At 35.6% G+C, this 10591-nt stretch overlaps 1 protein-coding gene across 1 annotated transcript; it reads right to left on the reverse strand.

Annotated features, from left to right (window-relative positions):
* Positions 1-5672: 5672 nt before the first annotated feature.
* LOC145581195 (uncharacterized) lies at positions 5673-7258 on the reverse strand. The gene is made up of 2 exons (XM_081638248.1): positions 6772-7258; positions 5673-6568 (listed from the first exon to the last, which is right to left on the reverse strand). The coding sequence occupies exons 1-2, from the start codon at positions 7256-7258 to the stop codon at positions 5673-5675; spliced, it is 1383 nt and encodes a 460-aa protein (XP_081494374.1).
* Positions 7259-10591: the final 3333 nt, after the last annotated feature.

A 10591-nucleotide genomic window follows, 5' to 3' on the forward strand; every position in this document is an offset into this window, starting at 1 on the left:
TAAATGTACGATAATTTATAAGAAAAAATATATCAAGTAGGGTCTTGTTTGATTCGTAATAATGTGTAATTTTATTAATATGTGATTTTCATAAATTTTCATCACGAAATTTAAAAATATTTAGCGATAAAAAACGATGATTTGATTTGTACTTGGCCTTATTAATGATGGATACGATCATACGCCATAGGTTAAAGTATTATGGAGCAGATGTAATAAAAGCTGCTTTTCTATTCATTTTTCATAACTTTATTATTATTTTTTCTTTGAATAAATTCTTTATAATTTTATGAGTGTAAATAATTCAATTTCTTATTACTCCATATAATTACTTTAGTGAGGTGGAGTCACTTTTTTATTCGATGGAAATTTTTGTTGAGAGAATCTAATGATACTTACTTAGGTTATGGAATTCTGTCTCAGATTCTACAATACTGCAAGAATCCAAGATTCCTTATCACCTAGATAAAGCATTGCCATTAGATTATGTACTTCTGTAAGCGAATCATGGAATACTGTACATTTTACACTCGTCTACTTTAATTTTTCCCACAGGATGCCTACATTATTGGATTTGTCTTCACGATATTGACGGATATCGACTTTTCATATTTCGAACAAAAAAAGTTAGAGGTATCTATAGTTTAAATTATGTGTTTGCAGATGATGGCAATTAAAATTAAACAATTATTTAGGTACCATTTGGTTGTTGTGATAATTTATTTTTAATAAAAATTTGTATTTCATGGAAATTAAATACCTACATCAGATTTCTAAAATTGCATAAAGTTGTTTGGTTGACATAAAGGAAGTTGCAAATCATGACAATTTTGACTTACCAGGGGAGGGGGGTTTGGGGTTTTTACTTTTTAATTTCCCATGTTTTGTGAGAAGTCACAATTTCTATGAATTTGCAATTCTCTCATTTATGCTTTTTGTTGTCAATCAAATAACCTTTTCATTTTCAAATTCTCGTGATTACTTTTTACTTCTTTTATTTTCTTTGTGAAACCAAACAAGTCTTAAAATGTTGGTAAAATAATTTCTCCTTCCACCCGTTCGCTTTAAATTAAATAATTTAAAACTAGAAAATAATGGATTATTTTGCGAAAGAAATTTTGTGCGTATAATAGTGAGAATTGTCCTTGTGAGAATCGTCGAGTTTTTGAATTATTATAAAATAATTTGAACTTTAGGGATCATTAGTTTTTATTTTTATTTTTTTTCATTTTTTGTCACAACCAATCACTAACTTATGGTAACTAGTTACTAAGACATGTGTTATCACTTGATTAATCCATTTTTTTTTTAAAAAAAATGTAAAACCTCTCTAACCTAGCCACCATTGTACCATCACTCTTCCTCATCCACCATTACCACTTTTCCCTTCCAAACCACTGCCACCACTGCCTCACCACAACCTTCGTCATCGACCACCCTTTCCTCGCACCCACCACCTAATTTAGAGGGTCATTCGCTTTCTTTAGTCCTATTTGAACAGTAACCTGTTGTAAAAGTAATTTATTGTAATTTATTGTCAAAGGTTTCAACATTTGACTCGATTATTGGTAATAGGGAAAAAAAATTAGGAACGGAGGCAGGGAGCACTTAGAGCAATTCCAATGGTTGTAGCTAGAGACTTGCTTACAATATTTAATAATCTCTATAATTACTAGCTTAACCATTGGAGTTAGAAGATGCAACTAGTTTGGCCAAACAAATTAGTTTGACCAAAAACTTGCTAAAATAAAACAATTTAGAATAAATAAAATGAAATTTATCAACGTAAATTAAGGAGGTGTGATCCATTTAAATAGTAAGCTATTAGCTAGCCATTAGCCATTGAAACTAAAATGACAATTAGCTTAAAAGCTTATGTGGCATGACAAGCTAATTTGACAATTAGCTTGCCATTGGAGTTGCTCTAAGGGCCTGTTCACATTTACTTAATTTCAGTTTAGTTCATTTCAGCTCTAATCAGTTCAGTTCAGTTTAGTTCAGCTCCAATCAGTTCAGTTCAGTTCAGCTCCTAATTTCCCTCTCTCATAAAATATTCATTTCAGCTCAGTTCAGTTTAGTTCAGTTCAGTTCAGCTCAGCTCCAATTAGTTCAGTTTAGTTCATTTTAGCTCCAATCAGTTCAGTTCAGTTCATTTCAACTCCAATCAGTTCAATTCAGTTCACTTTAGCTCACTTCAGTAAATGTGAACAGGCCATAAGAATCCTCATCTTTAGCTTTTATTTGCTACAAGACTTACAACACGTGTTTCATTTGGTGTATAGGCAATAAGTGTTTTAAGGCTAAAATAAACAAATACCTTACCTTTTAAAAGTATGAGTAGCTAGATACAATAGTATTGAGACAATTATGCTCCTTAAATTATTTATTTACATATTATCATTATATTACATTTGTTAAATTTTTTACTAATGTTGAGATAATTATGCCCCTTAATAATTTATTTACATACTTACTTCTAAATATATTTGTTTTATTTTTACCAATATTGTTGAGACAGTTATACCTCTTAATATGTTTACTTATTTGCCCCATTAATATTAATTGCCTCCTTTTTTAAACTCTTAAAAATAGTATGTGAACATTTATACGTTAAAAACATTTGTTTACGTATTTTCCCTTTCTAATGATGGCTATAACTAAAGTTGTGACATAAGGCCAAAAAGCTACCGAGTATGACTAGCTCACTATGATGCACGCATCGCGCGTGTTAGCCACCCTAATCACAAGAAAGTTTTGAATTTGGAATTGTTTTTATGTTGAACAAAATACATGTAGCAAGTTGACTTTTAATGAGTAATAATAAAGTCAACTTGTTGCATGTATATTAATTATAAAATATTACTTAATCCTAATTCTACTTTAATTTTACAAAGTTGGGCACACTAGATACTTCTTTTTCTCAATAAAATATATATTGGTATGAGTTTTTTTTTTTTAGAAAGAAAGATATACAAAAATACCATTAGGTCTGTCTTCTGTCAAGACTTAATTAGTTTGACTTGCTTTTAACATAATTTTTTTTTATAATCATTATTTAAATCAAATTTATGTATTGCTATGTAAACGTAACTGTAACACCCCCAAATCTCCCTCTACGGAAATACTAGTATAATACGTATAATTATACCATAGAGATAGATTTAGGCATATTACCGCCGTGTGATTACGCAAGGCTACTCAAACTCACTAAACAAAACCAATACTTTGCAGCGGAAACTTCAAAACTCTTCTTTATTAATAATAACTATAAATAGAAACCAATGTCATGAGTACTCAATTTAAATACAAGACCAAAAACTCCTAATTTAGATGAAACCAAATCCTGGGACTCCAATGCATCAATTTATTCACTCCACCTGAAATAACACTACTTACCATTACGGTAAACAGGGCGAACCAAAACAAATAAGAAGTACGGGTTAGCAAAATATGCTAAGTACGGTAAGTGCAAGATAATTAAACTCAATTTATTTGCAAACATGCTTTTGAAATCAATTTCAATAGTCAATCCAAGAATTCCAAACTCATGATTCAATCAAACCGATTCTCAATATTCCAATATCAATAATCAATAAAACCAATTCCAATTATGTTAAAACCAATTCCTCATATTAAAACCAATTCCTCATAATAAACTAATAAAACCAATTAAATCAATTCCTCTCCCAAGTGTGCACACCCCTCAAGCTAGTCTCCTTATGTTACAAGGCTATTCTTGAGGAAAGACCCGATTATACAAAGTCCAAGGCCTTATCAATATACCAAATCCGCATAGTGGGATTACTAACATGCTTATAAAGCATAAATAATAAATTTAATTCAATGCTTCAATAAATCCCTTTAAATCCAATAAATCCAACCTTTAATAATAATAATTCAAACCCTTTTTTTTTTTTATAAATCCAACATGCTTTCAAAACCAATCCTTCTTAAACATGAATAATAAATTAATTAATCAAAACATGTTATAAAAATCGACACTCCAATTTAATTATTAAAACCAATCTTTTAAACATACTTTTATTTCATAAACCATAATTCAAGTCAATTTAATTCAATCACCATAAAATCATTCAAACATGCTCATTCAAATCAATCTTTTTTTCAAGGTATCTAACCACCTAACGTACCTTGATCCTCGCTTAGCCAAAAACACTTCAAAAGAACTCTCAAGTAGCTTGATCAAAAACACCCTACAAATAAATATAACCTTAATTAATATAAGGTTAACAAATAATCACAACAATGAAATTAAAAACCCCCAACTATATGTACATGAACCTTTTAAATTAATTTTCATAAACATCATTAAAAATCTAATTTTATATAATTAAAACTACTCATAATAATTTTTATAAATCCCCCATAATAATAATAATAATAATAATAATAATAATAATAATAATAATAATAATAATAATAATTGAATAGGAGAAGAGAAGAAGAAAAGATAAGAAACCAAGGAAAAGAGAAGAATTGGATTTTCGTTGGAAAGAATAGGCAGAACTTGTAGAGGCTATAACTCCTTCGATATAACTCCGAATTGGATGATTCTTGAGCCTAACCTCAAGGATTTTTCGAGAGGAACAATCTTCTGTGAAACAAAAATACCCCAAAAACTGACCAGAAGTGCCAAAAAATTGGCTTCAAAGATAAACGGGATGATTTGTGTAAAAAGAAGAGAAGAAAAGAAGAGAATTAGTGTGAAGAATGTGAGAGGTATGGAGGGGTATTATAGGCTAGCTCATGCAAGAATTATGGCAAGAGAATTTGGGAAGAATTATGGTAAGTAGGGTTTAAGGGATTACTTGGAGAAGTGAGTAAAGATTTAAGGAAAGTTTTGATATTAAAGAGATTGTGTATAATTGAATATAGAAGGTATGTATGTCATGAAAAATATTAAGGAAATTGGAATTACTTGGGGAATAATTAAGAAGAATGAATGGTAAGAAAATATGATGATTGGATATTAAAAAGATGGAGAATTAGAATTAAGGAAAATAGGAGATTTTGGGAGATAATTAAAAATATAATTTTACCAATTAAATTCCCCCAAAAAAATTTCATGAGGGCCGAAAATATGGAGCTTACCATAGCTCTAATTTTCGGATTCCTCTAGATATATTTAGGAATATTTTGCTCGGTTTTTAAGGAATAAAATAATTGTATAAATAATATAGAATAATAATTTAATAATTAATTAATTAAATACCAATTATTTACCAATAAATAACCAAGAAAAATCAGATTTTCCATACATGGAAAATCCGAAAATCCTAGCTAGTTATTAGGTAATTTCGGCCATAATAATTAATTAATTAAAAAAATTATTTTGCTTTAATTAAAATATCCGAAATATGTAAATAATCCGATTTTTAAAATAGGATAAATGGATAATAAATCTTATCCAAAATAAAAATTTGTTTTTAAAATACTTTTGGCGCCAAAATTCAAATATCATTTTGGCTCCAAGATTTAAATAGTAAGTTGAATTACTAAAATACCCTTTTTAGAAAATAATAATTAATTAATTAATTAGGAAAATACGTATAAAAATACGGGGTATTACAGTAACTGTTAATATTTTGTAATTTCTGGATTAATCTCAATATATATTTTCATAGTATTTTTTGAAACCCGTTAAGCTAGTATTAATCAAGAGATAAAATATCCATTGTTACATAAGGAGAGATCTCGTTTGGGACACGATACTCCCAAATCTGTTCAACTCCAAAAGGAACTAGCTTAGCAAGATTATGAGCGACTACATTACCATCGCGTTTAACATGAGACCAAAAGATAGAATTAAAACAAGTACTCGAATGTAGAATATCATCTAAGACCGTGTCCAAATCAGAGTAGAAGATAGCCCCCTTCGAAAGGCAGTTGATCACAGCTTGGCAGTCGGACTCCACAATCACATTCTCCACCCTATATCTTTTCCCAAGTCTTAAAGCCATATCAACAGCTTTTGCTTCTGCAATTTCAGGAGGCCAGTGCACTATTACTCTTCTCGTGGCAGCAAAAACAACCCCACCAGTGTGATCTCTAGCCACAACGCCTATCCCAATCCAACCTTCAACTGTTAGGGAGGCATCCAGATTGATCTTTATGCAGCCAGAGGGGGGAGCCTTCCAGGTTTTGGCACTTGCAAGTTTCCTAGCAATGGAGTTCTTGTACACATGAGCAGCATACAACCCATATTCCTCAGCCAGACGTGCAGCACGGGACAGCAAAAGCGCATTTGGAGTCATTTTATTCTCGAAAACCTTCATATTTCTATCATACCAAATACCCCACGCAAGGAAAGCCCCTCGTTGCACTAGCTTTTTATCAAGAGTACTCCACTTCTCAATCAAATCACACATGGAGCTAGCATCCTCCCATCTGGACATGGCTAAGCAGCCACTGTCCTCCCACAATTCACGCACTCTGACACATCCAAAAATCACATGGCCATCTGACTCAATCTCATTGGTGCACCAAGGACATACAGGGGTGTCAATCATATCGCGATAATGCAGCGATTTTTGGACAGGTAGTGTACCTGTGCAAAGACGCCACAAAAAATGTTTGACCTTCCGACTGACTTCAAGCTTCCAAAATCAACAAAGGCCCTGTGAAAGTTGTCAAAATTGCATCCCTTTCCTAACATATATGCAGTTTTGACGGAGTAAACTCCATCCATTGAGAAAGCCCATGTTAATTTATCCCTTTTAGTGCGCCAGCTTAGAGGAATACTAAGTATACATTTAGCATCCCTCTCATTAAAACACTTCTCAATCATATCAACCCTCCACTCCCTTGTCTCACCGTCAATGATATCAGCCACTGTCTCCAAGCCATTCACTTCCAAGCTAGAGATAAATCTTCCTTCCCCATCCGCCACCCATGGATCCCTCCAAATTTTAGTAGTCACCCCATCACCGATTTGCCAAATGTAGCCCTCTAAAATCAACGCTTTCGAGCTCCAAATGCTTCTCCAAGAGAAGCTGCTCAAAAATCCTAGACTAGCTTCTAAGAATGTTTGGTTTGGGTAGTGTTTTGCTACACAACCCAAGATGGAATCCGGCTTACGAAGCAATCTCCAAGCTTGTCCCCCCAACAATGCATCATTGAAAACCGCTAGATCTCTAAACCCCATACCACTGAGGCACTTCAGAGCACACATATCCTCCCAATTCTTCCAATGTACTTTTCGCTTTGCCTCACTCTGTCCCCACCAAAATCTCGCCATAGTGGACTTCAGACTTCAAATCACTTTTCCCGGAAATTTGTAGACCCCATCAAATAATTTGGGATAGCTTGAATAACCGATTTGAGAAGAATCTCCTTCCCGGGGCGAGACAAAAAATTTTCCTTCCATCCCTGCAATTTCTTCCAAACTCTGTTAATTATGGCATCAAATGTGGACCTTTTTTATCTATCAATTGGAATTCCGAGATACTTGTCATGTTTATCTACCAGTCGTATATTCAAAAGACTCAACAATTCATCTCTTTGCCCAGTTCTGACCCCTTTACTGAAAGAAACTTCCGACTTCTCGTAGTTAATTTTCTGCCCGGATGCTGCTTCATATTGGTTGAGCATATCAACTACTTCTGCACATTTTTGTCGGTTAGGCTCTGGTAAAGAGTAAACTATCATCTGCAAATAAGAGGTGTGAGATTTCCGGTCCGTTGCGACTGGCTCTGGCTCCATGTATCTTTCTATTTCCAACTTTATTCTGAATCATTCTGGAAAAAACATCAGCAATAAGAATAAACAGATATGGAGAGAGGGGGTCTCTCTGTCTAAGGCCCCTCGACGGAGTCATCGAGCCACATACTCCTCCATTGATGACAAAGGAGTATGACATTGAGGAAACACAATCCATGATCAGATTCACCCATCTACCATCAAATCCCATCGTGAGTAACAAACGTCGCAAAAATCCCCATGCTACCCTATCATAGGCCTTACTCATGTCTAAATTCATGCCAATCCAACCCTTCCGACCCTTGCTCCTTTTCTTCATGGTGTGAAAAATCTCAAGAGCAACGAGAGCATTGTCAGTAATCAGTCTTCCAGGAACAAAGGCACTCTGATTTTAGGTAACAACGTCAGGAGGATGTTTTTTAGACGGAGCAAAATAACTTTCGTCACCAGCTTATACATACATTACAAAGAGCAATAGGGCGGTACTCCGAAGTGGAAGTTGGAGAATCCACTTTCGGGATTAGTACGATGTTTGTCATGTTAACAGTGCTAGGGGAAATAGTGCCATGAAGAATACCACAAACAAAAGCAGTTACACTATCACCAATAAGATGCCAGAAACGTTGATAAAATATTACGTGCATACCATCAGGTCCTGGCGCTTTACAGGGATGCATTTGGGATAGAGCACTGATGATTTCCTCCTTCGTAAACGGGGCCATCAGAGTATCATTATTTTCTGCTAAAATAACTGACTGGACATGTTGCAACACTCTGGAAAAATCATCTTCTGTCGGTCTAGCTGAGGTGAATAAATCATGATAAAAATCACACATAATGCTCTTAATATCCTGCTTATTAGTTTTCCAGCTACCCGAATCATCATAGTGACCTTTGATAAAAATTTTCTTTTTTTCTCTGTGAGGCCTTATGATGAAAATACTGAGTGTTTTTGTCTCCGCCTCTGATTTCCGCCACCCTTGACCTTGTGTACCAGTAGGCCTCTTGTTTCTCATTAAGATCATCAAGCTTCTTTTCACGTTCATTACACTTTTCACAACTCTACTTTGAAATTAGCAGCCTCCGTGCAGCTCAAAGAACCTCCTCGGTGCTTTCAATTTGTTTTCCTAGTGCCTCAAACTTGTCTGCACTCCACTCAACTAAGCCCGGACCAACAGCTGCAATTCTCTCCACCATATTAAATCCCATAGAGGACTCCCATGCTTTTTTGACAGCCATCTCGCAAGAGTCGTCAAGCCGCCAGCTTATCTCGAATCTGAAGCTCTTTTTCTTTTTAGCTTTCTTTTTCTTTACTCTATCAAAAGGTCTAATAAGAATGGGTGTGTGATCAGACTTGTAGTGGGTTAGATGCTCGACTTTCGATTGTGGGAACAAGTCGGACCATGGGGTTGAAGCCAGAAAACGATCAAGCCTCTCTTTTACTCGGGTTTCAACTGTTCCCCCACGTTCCCAAGTGTACCATTGGCCTTCAAAACCAATGTCTCGAAGCCTACAGTCATCAATCACATTGCGGAAGTTGGCAATCTCCTTCCGTTCCCTGTCAGCTCTACCTTCTTTTTCAATATAGCTGAGTGGCTCATTAAAATCACCACCGAGGAGTAAAGTAAGGTCGGTCTCACCACATAGGTGACGTATCAGATTCCAGGTTCTAAATTTCTCTTCCTCATTCGGCCAGCCATAGACCCCCAAGAATCTCCAAGCTATTGCCCCATTTCGACTTATGTCCACACTAATGTGATGCTGTGAAAATGATACAATGGAGCATTGAATTCCTTCCTTCAAGTAAAGGCATAAACCACCTGCTTTGCCCTTGCTTGACACCCCAAAAGCATTTGTACAACCAAATCTATCCTTCAAATTCTCTGCTATGTTCTTGTTCATCATAGTTTCCGACAAAAAGATAATGTCGGGGGCATAAAAAGTACTCCATTTATGGAGTTGACAAAATGCCTAGGGGTTGCCCATACCCCGGCAGTTCCAACAGAGGGTACTCATGGCTCCCGGCGGGGTTGGTCAATGCCAACCATCGCTGATCTCATATCACCACTTAAGGCATCAGACTTCAAACGCTCCGTGCCTGCTTCTTCTTCTTCTTCTATGTTCTCACTTACCTCCTCTCTCCTTTTTTGTTTTTCTCCCACCCTTTACCATGAAGTGTCCCCTTCTAACTCCCTATCCCTGGTCCCTGAGTCTATCTTCTCTTCAATCTCCATACGCGCTACTCCCCTCCCCCTCACTAACTTCTTATGCTTCTTTACTACCCCTTTAGGTCCCATGTCAGCAGTACCTAAAGCAAAAGTGTTCTCATGGTCAGAAGGCTTACTCCCATCACCAATACTCTCAGTGCCCACGACGTTTGTGCTTTGGTTTAGGACTACAAGGTCCCCATCCTAGGAAGGGACTTTAGGCACATCTTGCTTGAGATTAGTCATGTCCTCCTTCTGTCTCAAAGGTTTCTGGATTGTTGTTACACTGAGCTCATTCTCAGCAGGTTTCGCCACAAACAGAACCTTCCTGCTACTCTTCACTTCCATTGCTTCATCAATAATTTTCTGTCTGCCTTTTCTTGGGGTTGCTTGAAGTCTCAAACTCCATCCCATGTCATGATTCTGTTCTTCTTCCATGGTGTTTGGGCAGTCCTTCTCACTATGGCCTATGATGCCACACATTAAGCAGAAGAAAGGAAGCCTTTCATACTTGAGTTTAACTTTGAACACCTTCCCATCTCTCCCTTTTATGCTCAGGAATCTACTCAAGGGTTTTGTGATGTCCAGGTTAATTTTAACTCTTCTATATTTGTCAAGGCAAAAGTCATTCGGTTCACTTTCAAGCAATTCCCCCAAAGGGGCTG

The sequence above is a fragment of the Chenopodium album genome, chromosome 15, assembly GCF_948465745.1.
Source record: "Chenopodium album chromosome 15, dcCheAlbu1.1, whole genome shotgun sequence".
NCBI lineage: Eukaryota > Viridiplantae > Streptophyta > Magnoliopsida > Caryophyllales > Amaranthaceae > Chenopodium > Chenopodium album.